General features: G+C 35.5%; 1 protein-coding gene across 1 annotated transcript; it reads left to right on the forward strand.

Annotated features, from left to right (window-relative positions):
- The first annotated feature begins 1,937 nt into the window (after positions 1-1,937).
- LOC135137958 (synaptosomal-associated protein 29) lies at positions 1,938-3,146 on the forward strand. The gene is made up of 2 exons (XM_064067739.1): positions 1,938-2,513; positions 2,560-3,146. Exons 1-2 carry the CDS (start codon positions 2,097-2,099, stop codon positions 2,893-2,895), a joined length of 753 nt encoding a protein of 250 aa, XP_063923809.1. The 5' UTR covers positions 1,938-2,096; the 3' UTR covers positions 2,896-3,146.
- The last annotated feature ends 15,838 nt before the right edge of the window (positions 3,147-18,984 follow it).

Below are 18,984 nucleotides of genomic sequence, written 5' to 3' on the forward strand. Positions count from 1 at the left end.
GGACCCCGCCCACCCGCCCTCTATTTTGTTAGAGGCTATCATTTACTGAAATCAGCTTATCTTAGCAAGTACTAACCCATTATTAAATAATAAATCAGAAAAAGATTTGCAATAGAATATAATCCATTGCCAAAAAGAACTAGAAAAAATAAACGTGGAAATAAATATGGACAAAACAAAGACGATGATGCTGGTGGCAAAAGAGAAATTCCACAAATTATAACGAATAATAGACAAAGTATCGAACGAGTCAAAAGGTATAACTATTTGGGAAAATCTAGAAATAACCGAGAGTCTAGGAATAGTGAGAAGAGTACAAAAAGGCCTCAAGAACTCATTCTTGGGAAAAAATGTCGAAAGAAATAAAGAAAGAATAAAGAGAACAATTAAATGTACAGTGTAGATAAATAAAAAGAAAAAAGTGGTTTTGCCTAAAAAATCTTTATTACGTCATCTCAAAAGTTTAAGAGTAATTTTAATGGTAACCACAGTAATAATTAATTAGTAATTAACTACTGGGATAACTCAAACATTCCGCCGAAATTGAGACATGCGCACTACATTTTAAAACCCGCGGAAATTTAACTGTGATCGTTAGCAAAATGGAACCCTACGTTGTGTTTTGAAATGGTGGAATGCGTTCTAATGCAAGGTGGTGAACCGCAAGGGTGAAAAAGTGACTGAATTAACGACATAAACGTTATGGAGGGAATAATTTTATTGAGTTCTTTCAAAAGACTGTAATTTCTCAACCATAATATTGCCTCGCTCTCTTCAAATACAATATTACAAACTTATGCCATATAAATACGTCTTGTTATTAATTTAACAAAATTCCTTACTTCAGAACATCTTGTCCAAAATGAGTGGATGACGATACCAATGTTTTTATGGTGGCGTGTAGACAATATTACATTGACAGTTAAACAAACAAAATTAAAAATAAAAAAAAATACAAATGTTAAATATCGTCAAAAACACAAAAATATCGTTCGGTGTGCACGTCGCTTTGACAGGCGCGTCCGAGTAAAAAAGCGTTCCAAAATTCCAAGACTGGAGTCATAGAACACATAAAACAACACAAAATCAGCATAAAATCCCCTTTCTCTCACGATGACATTTACTTTACTGTAAATTTCCAAAGCAAAACAATGTTTATTAATTAAATCGTGAATCCCGCAATTACTATTTTAAAATTCCCAATCTCCTTTTAGACATTTCACAATTTAAAATATTATAAACTATTATATATCTCATTTGAATAAAATTGTTCATTTCTTGGTTACTATTCAAGAAAATAAAATATATAATTTCGAAAAATTGCGTGAAATAAAACAACAATTCTTGTCCTTTTAACAGTTCGTAGGGGTCATCAAAAAACCGCCTAGATGGGCGGCATTTTTTAGTCCAAGTACCTGGACATATAAAAATTTTGTAAAACGAATTTAAACTAACCCATGGTACAAGCCAGAAAAGAGTTAAAATGTGTCAATAGAATGTGTGAGTGGCAACTATAAATAATTTCATTTTGTGTTCTCTTTTTCCCTTGTATTATTGGTTGCCTATATAAAAAAGTATGTACATATTAATAAATAATACAAAAAAATATTGAATACTTACTATTCTAAAAAAATGCACTTATTTTACTTTAATTTAATATTACTGTTATAGGCAAAATCTACTGACATTTTGAAATAATAATAAAGAAACAAAATTTAAATCAGAACTATGAAACGTTGAAATCTAGAAATGTTGTTGTTGTAAATAATCTGATAAAAAATTTTGCAACTTGTTTGTCATAAAACACGTTCACTAAGATTTAAAAATAAACCCGAAATATCACGAATACGGTCCTGTTCTAAATTGAACATTCCCTCTACGTTCCGTTCCCGCTATCACTGCTACCAACCACACCACAAAATCCCCACGAACTGTCACTTGTCAACAGTCACTGTCATTGTCTTCAAAAGTCAAAATCCATTGTCATTAATTAAAGCAATCGAAACTGTGAATCAGCTGTGTTATTAGTTCTGTGATCTACTTACCCAAAACGCCCCCAGTACTAATCTAACGGCTTCTTGTGCACAAAAACCCAAATGTCCAACCATCGATACGTAAAATCAACGAATCCCTTCGAAGACGACGACGATGTGGATGATGAAACGTTTTTACGGAATTCCCGAAGAACAAATGAGACCCAGCCATCCTTCGAAGACCAGCTCCAGACATTCCAGGAACGCAAACGAGCAATAGAAGACCGCACCATCAACAGCACCCAGAAGAGTTTAAGTATTTTGAGAGACTCGGAGCAGATTGGGATAGCAACGGCCGAGGAGCTGATGAGACAGCGGGAGAAGCTGGAAAAAACTGACAAACAGTTGGATGAAATCAACGCCACGTTGAGATTCTCGCAAAAACATATCAACGGAATTAAGTCGGTTTTTAGCAGTTTGAAGAATTATATGTCTGGGAAAAACGATGCCAGTCCAAGTCCGCCTGCAACTTCCAAAAAGGTTTGTTTTTGAGAATTGTAATGTGTGAGTAATTGTGGATTTTCAGGAGCAAGATGCCGCCGATTTGCATCAGGAGTTTGAGGAGAAACTTTCAACGTACGACCGGTTTGAGAATCACCCCAGTACGAGAGTACGAAACTTGGATTACAGTTCGCCCCCGTCGCAGACTTCAGGGAGTAAAGACTTTAGTGCACGCCTTGACGCTAATTTGCAAGAAATGTGTTCAAACATCTCGCGTTTGAAAGGTTTGGCTACTGATTTATCAGGCGAGATTGATTCACAAAATGATCTGATTAGTACAATTACTGATAAAGCGGAAACAGCTGATATGAATATTTCCAAACAGAATAAAGATATGTTGAGACTATTGAAGAAAAATTGAAGTGTGTAGTAAGTTATTAAATCTATGTGGGTTAAAGTGTGTTGATCTGTTGCTACAAATCAAAATTAGGTTTATCAAGCATGAGTGTGGTTGATTTTTTGTGATAATTAAATTGGCAGAAGTGGATTATGCAGACGAGATTTTTCCTATTTTCAATACTCTAGTTAGGTGTAGTTAAGATTTCTATATGCTATTGATTATCACATTTGTTTATTTTTGATGATTTAATAAAATATGCTATTATTTATATAGTGGCTGAATTTTACTGTTGCCTTTATTATAAATTCTATTTTGATGTTAAATATTAATTGCAGATGTCTAAATAAAAATTTACTTGCAGATTCAGTCAAGTTTTTTTGATGCCGTGTGACCGAAAATACAGTGGATTAGAGTTGGCCTTGCCTGTCAAGCTGTGGGTGGTACTCTTGCTTCAGTTTGACATAAATCGTCAACATTACCATTTTACGAATTTTATTTTAGTGTAGGTGGTTTGAGGCACTAACGTAGCCACAAACACGATGTGCGATTAACACTTGCATTCCTGAAGCTTTACTTCCAGAGGAGGAAAGCAGTTAGACAACGTCATTCACGGCAAGATTGCAGATAAACGTTCACATGAACAATAATAATGAGAACAAACTCCATATTTGGGTACGGACCCGTCACTCTGCTTTTGCCACACGATCCCATGCATTTATTTCAGTTAAAATTAAAATTTCCTGAATTTTGATGACTATTATAATTACAAGGAAGGAAACAATCAAGCTCTAATTATGCCACAAATGTTCAAATTGAAGCTGCAAGAAATTATTAAACGTGTAAGGAAATATTAAAGCCCTCCCATTTTCGAGTCTATGATGGTCTTAATTTAACTGATGATAATTGGGGCGAGTCCACCCTGGTCCACCCTCTTGATTGTAAGCAACGACATACGTTCGGTTTTCTATGTACGTAATTGAGAGTAAAGAATTCGAAACGCGCGTCTTTGCATATCCGTGTTTTCTTGCTCCAAGCGGGGCAGGACGCCCTGGCCTCAACGTATATCATATCTCAAACGCTGCAGAATCGGATCTCTTGATATTCGATTCAAGGGTTCAATAAATTAATTTCGATTTTTTTACTTCTTCTGTATTGTAAAAGTATAGAGGTAATTATTTTTATTACTCTACTGAAATATGGGTAAAGTAGTAAGGAAAATAATGTTATGCGAAAATTCTTGAATACTATTGTTACAGAAAAGAGCGACACCATAATAATTAATAAATACTTTTTCATATCAAATGAAAATTTGTAATAACCATATTCTTGTATTATGACACCGTGTAGTAAACTTTATAATGAATTATAAATTTAAAAATCCGAATAACCAATGATGAGAATAAGTAATACATTTATTATTGCAGTACGTATCTGACATGTGTATTTTTTTATTATTACATATGCATTTTTGTTTCATAAATATAACTGTAGCAGAGTCAACAAAAGTTAAATATACGCTTAATTTATTATTTAATTCAGACTGTCCGCACAGGTTTGTTATGCGTTCGCTCTAGCATGGGTGGGCAAATCCACCCTGAAAATCGGAAGCACTCGGCATGGTTCGTCCTCGTCGGAGACACGACTCAATTCAGTTTAGTCAGATCAGAAACTGCATTGTGGACAGTGCATTTAATTATAAAATGTAGCTTATTCAAATTATCAAATAGTTAGGTGGGTACCAAAGTAGGTACTTTCTAGCAATTTTTTTTAATGGCAAATCCTACTGTAAGCTGTACAAATAATATTAGAGAGGTGGTAAAGAAGGCATTAAAGACATTGAGTTTTTGTTTTTAATAAATAAATTCAGTAGTATGGAACTTGATATTTGTAGCAAGGTTTTGCTTTATCCAGTGGAATTGATTGTTTGGAAATTATAGGTGAATAAAACTGAACGAAACGATTGAAATGTGTATTGCAACTTGGTGGTACATCAACTGAACTTACAGTCCTTGTTTGTTTCAAGTGCGCACATGCGCAAGCTTATGTCGGTAATACAGTTAGCAAAAGGGTAGTTTTCTATAATATCAACACTCCCACTAGAAAACTACAACTATCAACAAAAATAATTTTAAATCTAAATAAAGTAAAATTAACGCTTCTTGAGTCCCATTTCCTTCAGGTGCTTTTCATGCAGTTCCAGAGGTAATGCTTTGGTCATCACATCAGCTGTCATTTCCTTCGAAGCGATGTGTTGAACTTGTATGGCCTTTTCTTGAATTTGCTCACGAAGAAAATGATGTCTCACATCTATGTGCTTTGTCCTTGCTCTGTATCCTCCCACTCGACTCAGATCCACTGCGCTTTTATTGTCACATTTCAGAATAGGTCCTTCGTCATCGACTTCAGGCATTAATTCATTTAGAAGGCCCTGTAACCAAATAGCTTCTTGCGCCGCTGCACTTAGAGCCATGTATTCTGCTTCAGTTGTGGATAAAGCAATGGTGGGTTGTTTCTTGCTATTCCATGATACAGGGGCCCCTTGGAATGTAAAGACATATCCTGTGGTTGACCGTCTCTCATCTTCATCACCTGCCCAGTCTGCGTCACAAAAACCTGCAAGTTTTCCATTCTCTGTCCTTGTAAAACAGAGTCTGAAGTCCTTTGTGCCCTGGATGTATCGAAGGACTCGTTTCACAGCTGACCAGTGAGCAGAGCCTGGATTATTGTTAAATCGGCTCAATAACGCTAGAGAATATGCCAGGTCCGGACGCGTACCCTGACATGCATACATCAATGACCCAACTGCCTCTTGATATGGTACATTCTCCATGTTTTGAACATCGTTCGTGGATTTTGGGCACATTTCTTTTGTTAGCTTCTCGGATGGACTTAACGGAGTTTTAGTCGGATTGCAGTTTGCCATGTTGAATTTTGATAAAACCTCTTCTAAATATTTTGATTGGTCCAACCATAATTTGCCCTCTTTTCTGTCTCTTGTTACCCGAATTCCCAGGATATACTGTAATTCTCCCAAATCTTTCATTTTGAATCTGCTTTCCAATTCTTTCTTCAATTCATTTTTCATTTTTGTATCGTTGCCCAAAATGAGTAAATCATCTACATAGACTGCGACAATTACAATCTTATAATCCTTGCAAAGATAATATATGCACTCATCTCGTTTTGATTGATTTAGCCCAATTTCTATAAACGCTTGATGTAACTTCAAATTCCATTGTCTTCCAGCTTGCTTCAAACCATACATTGCCTTGTTTAATTTGCAAACTTTATTTTCTTGGCCTCTAACTTCAAATAATTCAGGCTGCTGAATAAAAATGTCATCGTTAAGATCTCCTTGCAAGAACGCAGTCACTGCGTCCATATGATCAATGTCAAAGTCATACTTGACTGCAAGGCCTAAGATCAATCTAATCGAATTGTATCGTACCACAGGTGAATAGGTTTCTTGATAATCTATCCCCTTACGTTGACAACAACCTTTCACTACAAGTCTGGCTTTAAATCGATCTATGTTCCCGTCTTGATCTAATTTTGTTTTAAATACCCATTTGCTGTCAATCACTTTAGCATTGGTTGGCAAATCTGTGAGAGTCCATGTTTTGTTTTCAATGAGTGCATCGTATTCAGCTTGCATTGCTTCAAGCCATCTTGTACACTCAGGACTCGAAACAGCTTCTTCAACATTTTTGGGCTCCCTCGTCAACGACTGAACATGGTAGCAAATATATTCAGAAAATTCCTTTGCTTTTCTTTCCCTACTTGATTTTCTTATAGCGGGTTCTTCTCTTTCGGTGTTTTCGACTTGCTCAACATCATCATTGGTTTCAATTTCATGGACATTACATTCAACCTGAATTTCTTCAATTTCTTGTTCATCAATTTCGTCTGCTTGAGTTTCTTCGATCTCACACTCTTCACTTTCTTCAGTATGATCACGGAGGTTCGTTTCATCGGTGATTGGGTAAAACAACCAATCATTGTTTTCACATTGCGATGCCTTTGGAAGTTCTTTTTCAAAAAATACAACATCTCTAGCCTCCACAATTTTCTGTTTTCTTATGTGATAGAGCCGGTAGCCTTTCGAACCATTTGCATAGCCCACATGAATGCATTCTTCTGACTTCGGGTCCAATTTTCTGCGTTGTTGTTTAGGCACGTGAACAAATGCCCTACAACCAAACACTTTTAAATAGGATAGATCAGGTTTCTTACCTGTGTAAGCTTCATTTGGTGTGACATCTTTCAATGTTCTTGTCGGTGCTCTGTTGATCAAGTGGACAGCTGTATTTACGGCTTCTGCCCAAAACCTTTTCTTCAAATTGGCACCAATTAATAAGCAACGCGTTTTTTCTATGATGGTGCGGTTCATCCGCTCTGCAACTCCATTTTGTTCGGGCGTATGTGGAATCGTTGTTTGGTGACAAATACCAGACAATTTCAGCAGCTTGAGCAACCTGTTGTTGACATATTCAGTTCCATTGTCAGTCCTCAGAGTCTTGATTCTATTTCCCGTCTGATTTTCTACCATATTCTTGAATTCTTGGAAAACATCGTGTACTTCTGATTTGTTTCTTAGGAAGTAAACAAATACTTTGTGGGTGAAGTCGTCCACAAAAGTGAGAAAGTATTTTGATCCTCCCAATGAATTTTCCTCCATAGGACCACATAGGTCTGAATGGATTAGTTCCAAGGGTCGGCTTGAGTTCTTGACATGTGGCTTAAATGGTAGACGGTGTTGTTTGCCCTGCACACATACCTCGCAAGGTTCACTCAGCGAATTTTTGAAATTCGTTCCCGTAACGACCCCGTTTTTTATTCGGTTCATGCTGTCCGTTGACGGATGGCCTAGTCTACTATGCCATAGATGTATATTGTCAGCAACCGATACTGAGTTAGCACCGTGCACCTTATTTTTCGGTCGATCCAGTTTGTACATGCCATTCTTCAGTGTGGCACTGGCGATGAGGGCGTTGCTTTTGTCGTATATACTGCATTTACTGCTCTCAAAGTAGACCTTGTGCCCCTTATTGGTTATTTTGCTTACAGACAGCAAGTTTGTTGTCAAATCTGGCACAAACATAACCTCTTTTACGTTTATTTTGTCAGGTGTACCACCTGTACAAACGTCCAAATTTACCTCCCCCACTGCATCGACATTTAGACGATTTTTATTGGCTACTATAATTTCCTGCGTGGATGAAGGAGGTTTGCTTGCGGATGTCAGCCATGTTTTGTCGTTTGTTAGATGGACCGATGCGCCGGAGTCGATATACCATTCATTTTTTTCAACATGATCGTTTCCCGTTGACAAGACTGTTAAGAAGGATTTCGCTTCCTTCGTGTTGGAAGATTTGCCATTTTCTCTCTGCAGGCGAGCCTTTCGTTTAAAACAATTCTTCCCGAGATGACCAATTTTATTACATTCAAAACACCGTGGCCCATTTTTAGTATAGTTCTTCTTTTCGGCGTGGTTTCCGAAGAACGCTACTCCATTTTTGTTTGAACTGCTTGTATCGACCTTGACCTCTTGTAATAGTTTCACCTTGATGGAGTCACTGGTAATGGCGATACCGGAGCTTTCTAGTCCCATTATCATCGGGCGATAATGGTCTGGCAATCCAGCAAGTAATAACGTCCCGAGCCATTCATCACTTACAACAAAACCAATATTCGTCAATTTATGTCCTGTTGAAATAATCTTGTTAACGTATTCTTCTACGGAATCACAATTTTCCAACTGAGTTGTGATTAAGGTACGTAACAGGCCAACTCTTCGCGTAAGTCCTTTATCGTCGAAGGCCTTGATTAAATTTTCCCATGCCTCTTTCGCGGTCTTCGCATTTTGCACGTGGACATAGTTTATGGGGTGTATCGACAGGATTATTTTGGCCTTAGCCTTTGCAACTTGTTTTGCCGTAGTGTTCGTACCCTCAACACATTCCCACAACTCTTCATGCTCCAAATATGTTTGCATTGCGAATTTCCATGAGTTGAAGTTTTCGCGCCCTAGTAGTTTTTCGATCGGTGGTAGCGTGGACGCTGCCATTTTGTTGCCGGAACACAAAAGTTTTTATCACTGAGATATATCGGATTCACCTTATTTTTACACGCGGCCAAACAATCAGCAGTACCCTGGGCCCATAACCTGTAGCAAGGTTTTGCTTTATCCAGTGGAATTGATTGTTTGGAAATTATAGGTGAATAAAACTGAACGAAACGATTGAAATGTGTATTGCAACTTGGTGGTACATCAACTGAACTTACAGTCCTTGTTTGTTTCAAGTGCGCACATGCGCAAGCTTATGTCGGTAATACAGTTAGCAAAAGGGTAGTTTTCTATAATATCAACAATATTTATGAATTATTTGTTTATAAATTAAGATCATGTCCCGAAATGAAACAATTGGTCATCACAAACTCTCGTGGCAGTAATAAAGGCTTTAATCAAAGTTCGGACAATAAATATTACCTACCTATTGGTTGATCGGTAGTGAAACAACAAACAAAACTGTTGGAATTATCTGCTATTTAACATAAAATTAAATTACGAACACTTTAGAATTCCACAAGAAGAGCGATATAAAATATATTGCTACTGCTTTACAAAAACATGACCAATCTGAATAAACGAAAATTAGTTGGAAAACGAAGTGAAACTATAGAAAATTCTCTTAAATTCGGCGTTTATTCGATATGATCATTTTCTTGGCTACACAAAAACATACATTTCGGGGACAAGATGAATCGCAAATTTCTTTTAAAGTAAATTCGATGATAAATTTAAAAAGTTTTTTGGAGGAGTCTTTGGTAATTAGTGGTTTTCAGAACGATTATTTTGGAATTATTTTTATTTTATTTGTTATTGTTAACTTTGTTAGTATTTTGAGAATTTATTTTTTGTTTCATTTGGCATTTTTAATTTTGCTTTTACAATAATTTTCCAAATTGCTGCTTTTTCTAAGTGTAGCTTATCTCAAAGGTTTAAAATTTAATGTTTTCTCGTCATGTTATTTCAAAATCTTTACATGTTGAGATCATTATTTGAGTTTATAGTTCTATAAACATCTAACAAATCTATGTATGTTGTGGTGACCGAATTTAAATCAAACTTTTCGCGCTGAAATTAATTGACAACGGCGCGAAATCACATTTGAATAATTTTAATTTGAAAAAAAAAAGAGTTCAATCACAAAAAGGAAATCCTTAAACATAGGCAACCAAATATGCATGGATGGTCTAATGCACGTAGCGCTTAGGAGTTAGTTTGCATGATCTTTGGGTTAGATGGCAGCACGTAGCGCTAGGGTAATTTCAGTTAGAGGGTTGGTAGAAAAGCGGCATGGCGGTAGAATGTGTCATTCTGGTGTGTTTCGTGTAAGTGTAACCACGTGGTAAGAACTAGGTTTAAATTAGTTGGTTTGGTAGTTAATAAAACGGGAGGAAGCCTTTGTTTAACGACGATCAAACGTATTTTTCATAATGATACAGTTGTCCCCAACCCGCGCGGTAAATTCTTGCGCCCTTTTAATCGAAAATTGCAGACTTCCGGTCGGACGCGAACACGTGTTGTGAATCTGTTCTTTGTTTGAAAATTCACAAATCAAGCTACTTTTTCTTAATACTCAGCTAGAGCAAACACAATTTAACAATCAGGATTATTTAAATTAACCATTTGCTAGAAGATTTCATGAAATTCACTTAGTCAGGAAAAACACCTTATGTTTAATTACGAATAGGTCTCTGGATGCATATACGTGAGTGTTACATTAGAACACTTCTAAATTCTTCACACAATATTGCTAATAGTTCATTTACGGCAGTTAAACAAGTTCATTATACTGCGGACTGGCGGGGGGTTATGATATTTTCTCCCCTTAGGTGGTTATCATCGTTATCACGATTAATTCATCGGGGCATGTTTCGCAACGCCAGATTGATTAATTAATTAAGGCATGCCCCCAACGCTACAGAAAATTTACATCACCGAGACGCTTTTTCCTCGCAACGATTTTGGAATTTATATCCCCGAGACGCTTTTTCCTCGGAGCGATGATTGGATATTTTTGTGTTTGTTTGTTTATGTGTTTTGTTGGGGTAACCAGTTCGTAGTATTTTAAACTCTCAAAGTAAATTATTTCTGAAGTAACCAATCATTTAGATCATGATATAATTTGGCATAATGTAAACTCTTTGTTTGAACCGTTGATAAAGTGTGGCAAATATTAATCTCCTGTAAATTATGTTAACTCTGCAAATTTTCAATCATACTATATTTCTTAATCTCACAATCTTAACCTCAGTAATTTTATTTGTTGTATAAATTTAATTGAACGTAAATTTCATGTTCTACAGTTCTAACCTCACATAACATTTCTATTTGTACAAGTTTATTTCACACCAGATCTTTCGTCTCATAAATCCTTGCTAAGTTTTGTTTTGTAAATACTTTGTTGATGAATGTTTTCTATCATATAAATTATTTGATGTCCAACTTTAATCCCACATAAGAATTATTTGTTGTTTAAGATTTCACAAGATTGTATGGCGAATTTAAATGTTGTTTATTGCTCTTTGAAACTTTAACACTTGTTCAGTTGTTGTTAACATCAGAGTTATAAGAGATTGAGACCTGGTTTATAGAAACCGAAGTTAAAGTTAATTCGCGATTAACTTTTAAGTGAGGTTCGTTGCTAGGCGACGTGCAGGTTTTAACCAATCACGAGCTCCCATTCTACATTTTAATCCAGTGTTAAATTAATCGAGGATTAAATATTTAACTCGCGCTTCTATAAACCGGCCCTGAATGTTTTAAAATGGAATTGAGGTTAAATGACACAGAAAACGTGGCAGAAGCGAGGTTTGGTTCCTAGTCGAGCTGGCGAGATTTATCGCGCCACCTGTACAAGTCCACAGGTTTGGATAGATTCAGGGGGCGGCCGCCGACGTTGTGAATTTCTCGATTTGGCCCAATAGTCGAGATCTTTGCGGGTTGGACGACCGTAATGGCCTAGTTCCGCAGGGCACAGTTTGTAATGGAATATGCGTGTGGGGTAGGCTTTGTGATAGATAGAATCACCGTCGTGGGGGGAGAACAGTTCCAGACCGGTAGCTCAGACTCCGCTTATGCTACAACGCTCCAGGGGTACTTTTGTTGTGCTCCTATTAACTGCCGTAACTTAAAAAGGGAAAAGAGACCGGCCGCCACACGCCTGTAATAACTCGTGTACTTGCATCCAGTTACTTGATTTAGCTTTTGCTTTGTTTTATTAAATTGGTGATATTCAAATATTTGCATTGATTCCAAACAGATGTACAGAATTTCCGTTTGTTCGTTTTTCGTGTGTGTATGTCTGTCAATTCGCGAGTGTTTTTCTTTCACATATCTTAAGGTGTTTGAAATGTAATAATATGTCGTCCGGGAATAAAACCAAAGGGGGTTTTTGCGCTGAGGGGTAATTCTTCGCAGCGTCTTTCCCCCTGTGAGGGTGGTGCCGTTTCCCCCCCTCCAAAACAATTTTTGTCTATTATTTCTTGCGCTCTCGACAGTGTATGCACTTGTATGAAAGAACGTCTTCCCGCCATTTTTCAAAAACAAAAAAAAAAACACACAACGTAGGTTCTCATTTGTTAGACGATCACAGCCAAGGCCAAACTTTGAATTTTTGAATTTTTCGCGGGCCTTTCAAACTGTTTCAAGGTCAATTTTTAAGGCGGGAAGTTTGGGTTATCACAATGTGCTGAACCTTTTTTTTGTTCCTCTTTCCTCTTCTAGCAAGAGTCTTCGACTTTCTCGTTGGTTCTTGTTGACCGACATTGTAAGTAACATTTATAAAATTATATGTATGTAATATACATAAAATATTTGTTATATTATATTGGTTGACATGCAGCACCAAAACAAAAACACGTTCTCACAAAAATGATTCATTATATATATGTATATATATTTTTTTCATACATGTTATAACCTACCTATAATGCTTTGCCCACCCATCAAAAATCACTAATAGCCGCCACTGAGTGCCATGAAAGAATTATTATAAATCTCAGGTGAGTAGAATAGAAGGAGACATTTTTAGGTCCCAAAATTGACGAATTAGGTTATAAAAATGTTAGTTTAGGCAATGGTTTAGGTTAAAAACCTGGAGGAAAAAATATTTGCTCAACGAAAAAGCATACATCAAAAAAATATATATTTAAAAAAAAACATTATAGAAACAAATATTTTGTATAACAAAAAAAAAAAAAATGATTAAATAAACAAACGATCTATAGTTACGTCCACTAATTCTAAGTTATCGCAAAAAAATGGCGATCAAATTAAAGCAAGTCGCATTTAACAAAAAATAAAATATTAATTCAGGTATTTAAAATGAGTTACAAAAGCAAACTATATATTTTTCCAAATTTTCAATTGTAAATTTACACCTTTGATCGCTTAAAACACTGTTAAGTTTTGAAAACGTGCGGTCCACATGACAAGAAGTGATGGGTGCAAAATTAAATATTGAACAATGTACGTTTCCATTTATGTATGTATTGTTGGTAGCATTTCCATTACCGCAAATTACGTTATTTACTGAACATACAAAATCGTATCCTGGATTCTTTTTTAATAGGGAACATAATTTTTGGAACGCCATTTCCCCCACCTTTCCTGGTGTGTTTTTTAAAGATGTATACACTTTTTCCACAATTTCCATACTTTGGTTTAATTTTAAAGCTATAGTTTCTAATTGTTCTATTGCATCAGCAATAATTTCAAAGTGAGATTTAATGTACAAGAGCTCATTTTTAACGTTTGTTTTATTCAGGAATTCTTGAGCTTTTTTAAGTCTTTGTGCATCTGTGGCTTCAAATGACATTACAACCTAAAAATATTCAATATAAGAATGATAGTAAAAAACTATGATATATAACTTGTTTTAAAACATCAAAGTGTTCTGCATAAAACAATTAGCCATATACACTGACGTCATCCGAGGTCATCAAGATGGCAGCGTTTGACAACTAGCCGGTTTTCTCATAAGAGTCAATGCTAATATTTTCGGAATTCATTTAAATTTGAGAGTGTGTCAACTGTGTTTTTATAGTTTGGTAAGTTTGTTACAGTTTCTAGATTGTGTAGATATCTGTAAAACGCACCATAACGTTTGAATATGCTTAAAAAATAATGTTTTCCAATGTCATGTACAGGTTAACTTCGCTGCATCTTATATTATTTGTTTTGCAAATTAATTCTGTGTTAATGGACATCAATGTTTTTTAAATACACTAGCATCTTAATATTATAATATTTTGTATTTTAGGAGAAAATGTCTAAATTTTATGCTGTTGTGGGTTGCGCAAATCGAAGCACCAGAAATACGGACAAATTTTATTTTCCTTTCCCAGCAATTAGCAACAATAAAGGTAAATATATACAGAATGGGGAAAAAAGGCGGAAGCTTTGGTTAAAAGCCTTGAAACGAGTGGATTTAACGAAGCCAAAGTAAAGTATTCCTATATTTGTTCGGATCATTTTATTTTAGTAACTAGGTACCTATTAGATTTACAGTTTCTAATAAATTACTACATTGGTGCTCTTTTAGGTAAACCTGCAGATTTGTCATATGTGGACCACCCTGATTATGTTCCATCACAAAATTTAGGATATCAAAATAAATCCACTCATAATGCTTGTAATGTTGAAAGACATAGTCGTTTAAAAAAGAGAAAACTGAATAAATGCCTCTAGACTTTTGAATGCACGAATTTCATTGTGGGTTATTTTACTTATTCCAAAAATAAAAAAGTTTAGAATTATATTCATTGTTATGGTAGGGACATCGTCTAAACACAAATTAAAATCACTTGCACTCATTATATGTATAAGGATCTACGCTGTTTAAATTGTTTAACTTTTGTACATACCTGTTTTTCTCTTTGACGGAAAGACATCGTGCATAATCACTTAAATTATCCATACTTTAAAAACAAATCACACACCTTCACTTAAACCCGTCACATTAACCTCAAACGAAAATATTAATTTCCGATTTACCCCTTAAAACACACGGATGTATTCTGGGTGACGAGGAATTCAGACCAAAACAGCGTTCTGTATTTTAATTTTTATTATGTATTTTTAAAGTCAAATCGCCAAAAAAAAACACCCTGATACACAGAAAAGATATGAAAGAAGCTATTCACGTGTTTATTTTCTAGATAAATACCCACACTTTTAAATAAAATGCGAAAATGTTAACATTGTCACTTATGGAGTTTCACGGCGCTTGTCAAACGCAGAGTTCCCGCCACAGCGTGACGTCACGTGTTATTGGCTAATACTGTTTGAATCCAAGTGCCCCTGGTTAATACAGGTTCAGATGGGAGAGGTGTATTTGGTAAACTGTTTTTATAAAACTCTATTCTTGTTGGTGTTTTTAAAAAGATTTTCTTTAACATTGCTAATTATCCAATTGACATCTGGATAATTCAGTCTAATTGTTTCAGACACTTTATGTAACCTATATGCCATACATGTTAAATGTGTTATATTTTCATAAAACACCTTCAAATTAGTACCAGTTTTGATCATGTATGAAGCACCATCTGATACAAACCGTTTAACTTTTTTGTGTTCAGTTCTTTTTGGCCACAATAAAGCTGCAAATTAAAAATTAAATAAATAATAATTTCAGTGCTTAAAATTATCAATAGCACACCCAATGATTGGTTTATTAATCTCGAGATTGTGTTGCTATTAGTTTTATCAAGCTGCTTCAAAGCTAGTAGAAATGGACGGCCAGCTTCTTCAGAAGATAACTTTCCAATTACTAAATGGGCTATGTATCTCCCTAATCTGTCCGTCGTCTCATCGACGCTAGTCCATATATTATTATTGCCAATAGGATTTATAATTTCTTTAATTACCTGTAAATTATAAAATTTATGTTAAAAAGTTTTTAAAGAAAAATTATAGTGCTCACCATATCGTAATCTTTTGGTAAATACTTTTTTCTCAGAGTGCTTCCTGAGGGTAAAACCCTTCCTGTATATTTATGCATAAAATTTTTAAACTCAGGACAACTAACTTTATAACACGGAATATTTCCTGCGGTAAATGCCCTACATAAATCGGTGCAAAATTGCGTAAAATCATTGTCGGAACTAATGTTTAATAAAGTCTGTTTATTGGATTTATTCTCGTTCTTTTTATGTGCATCGCCACTGCAGTGTTGTTCAAAGTGTGATTTTTTTTCGCACTTAAACTAGGAAACAAAAATGTGAACATAATTCAAGCTTCATTATTTTAAATGTTTACTTACAACTTTTCCACACACTTTGCAGAATAACTCATTGTCTTTGGTCGTAGAAGGAAATTGAAAATTAGTGTCCAAATTATTCCCTAACCATAATTTGATTTTATCTTTCATGGATGATTTTACCTTAGGCATTTTGAGGATTCTTTACTGTATGCACAAAAATCAAAACCGGCCCCAGCACACTCACTAACACGCAAAGACACTCAGTATCACTAACAATAAACTTCTAAAATAAAATGCTTTTTCAGAGATTCACCTCCTTCCGGCTATAATCTAAATGAAATGCAGGCCAGCGTTGTCAGTTGGCGACACCAACCCGTACCATTAAACCATCAAGGGCGTTGTTTACAACCCATTTTTAAACAATCTGTCAGCCAAAACAATGAATTCACGGAAAATCTCTATTGTGCAAGCACGTCCGCTTCGTTGGTCGTGGAATCCTATTTTAAGTTTTTTAAAATTTACAATTAGGTCGTTTAATTAACACTTTAGGTCTCTAACGGTAATTTAGGCATTTTAGGTAGCAATAAATGGGCGTTAAATAAACAGAATTTTTTAAATTCGGATAAATATATAAATTTGGCTGCAATGTCTGAAATAGATATAAAAAGACAAAAAACCTAAGATCCAAAGCCTAGTAATGAGTTAAAACCATCGCCCTGAATTAATACTGACGTGGATGATCTATGATACGAAGGTATGTGGACAAATACTTTTTTACTTTTATTTCCGTGACACAATTTCGTCCATTAATTGGTAATAGCAACCTGTTTTATATCTTCATATTTAACTCATCAATCAAATTGTGACCCCCCCATTTCAAAAGGTCACGAGCCGCCACTGTGTATTAGGACCTCGAACATTTAAAAATGTTAACATGAACTGTGAATTTACAAACAATACAACAAAAATAATACGTGTTGTTGGATTAGTCAACTGTAATTAACTGGTTTACGCTAATTACACTTGTTGAGGAGGGCAGTGGTGTCGAATGCGCTTATGTGAGTGTTTTGTCCAAATAAAACTCTTGAACTACCAACCTAAATTTAATTTTTTGCCATTCTCCGACACGTACTAAAACTTGGATTTTTTCAAATTGGAACACCTAATTGCCAATTGTATTGCTATATAATAGAGTCAAAATACCCAAAAAGAGAGTTTCGGAGAATAGTTGCCTAAAAATTCACTAACAATTAATATTTCATATAAACTGGAAAATGTCAATAATATTATTAATTGCAGTGATGAGAACTGAAGAAACAAGGCACAATACTGTGGTGACCAAATTTGAATTAAAATTTCGCGCTGAAAATAAAGCAACGGCGCGAAATCGCATTTGAATAATTTGAATTAAAAAATCGCAACGATGACGACGCCAGAGTTTCCCCAACAAGCAAGTAACTCTGTAATTATTGCTGTTTTTCTAATGGAAAATATGCGAATTTTCGACAGACGCCAACACGTGGTGTAAATTTGATTTATTGTTTGTAAATTCACAGTTCATGTTAGGATTTTAATCGTTACTGGTTCTAACACAATTTAACAGTCATGAGATTGCTCGGATAAAGTACTTGCTAGGAAATTTTATGAGATTCACTTACTCAGGACTCATCCTTTGTTTATCAAGTTATAAAAAAGTTTTTGTGAAAAATGCGGTATAATTCAGAATATCGTGGACTGAGGGACGGGGGATACTTTTTCCCCTTAGGCAGTTATCATCATCACATCACCGAGACATATTTCCTGCGACGTGGGAAATTATACTACTGAGACGTAATTCTCGCGACGAGGGATGCATTTTGTGTTTATCATGTGTTTGTTTGGGATAAGCTGGGGACAGTCCACGATATAAACTCTCAAAGCTAATTGTCTTAAGTAACCAATCACTTGGATCATGGCATAATTTAACAGCATGCAAATTCTTTGTTTGAATTGTTGACAAAGTGCGACAAATCTTAAACCTATGTAATTTTGTTAGCTTTGCAATTTCACGAGAGTGTATGGCGAATTTAAATGTTGTTTATTGCTCCTTTTGAAACTTTAACACTTGTTCGGTTGTAGTTTAATATCAGAATTATGAAAATTGAACATTTAAATGGAATTGAGGTAAATAACACGTGGCGGAAGCGGAGTGCGCGGTTCCTTATCGAGCTGATGGTCGTGCCGTCTGTACAAAAGACGCAGATTTTGAATAGAAGTCAGGGGAACGGTCGGGATGAAGTGACACTCCCGACTTATTGCAATAACCGAGATTTCCAACCACGAGTTTGTGACCGTGAACGGCCTGTTAGCGCGGCACGTGCTTGCCGATATAATAGATCTCCGGCGTGCGTAGGAGAACAGCCACGACCAGGAGCCCCAAAATCCGCTCGTCTTACAACGCCACTTATGGGTAATTTTGCTTTTATTTTACCCAATTGTTCAAGATTTTTTGTTCACATCTTTAATTTTCAAGTCAGTTGTCAGTTATATGCAATTTCTGAGCTACATTATTAATTTCTGTTGTTACCATAAGCAAACAAATTCCTAATTTTTCATTGTAACCAATTAAAATATAGGTTTAAAATTTCAGGTATTTTTTGTTTTCGTATTTATTTAATTCAAAATTATTTTTAAATTGGACTCGTATGCAACCAATAATACTGCAATGTACAATCACAAAACATGTATACGTAGATGTAGCGACTGGGAACTCGCTAAATAGACGGTTTTTCTCTCTGAACTCTGAACTCTGGACACTTGAACGGTGAAGAAAAGTCGTTCAGATGAAAATGTGGCGTAT

The sequence above is a fragment of the Zophobas morio genome, unplaced genomic scaffold (genome assembly GCF_036711695.1).
Source record: "Zophobas morio isolate AGI-343-1 ecotype UQ-CSIRO unplaced genomic scaffold, CSIRO_AGI_Zmor_V1 ptg000030l, whole genome shotgun sequence".
NCBI lineage: Eukaryota > Metazoa > Arthropoda > Insecta > Coleoptera > Tenebrionidae > Zophobas > Zophobas morio.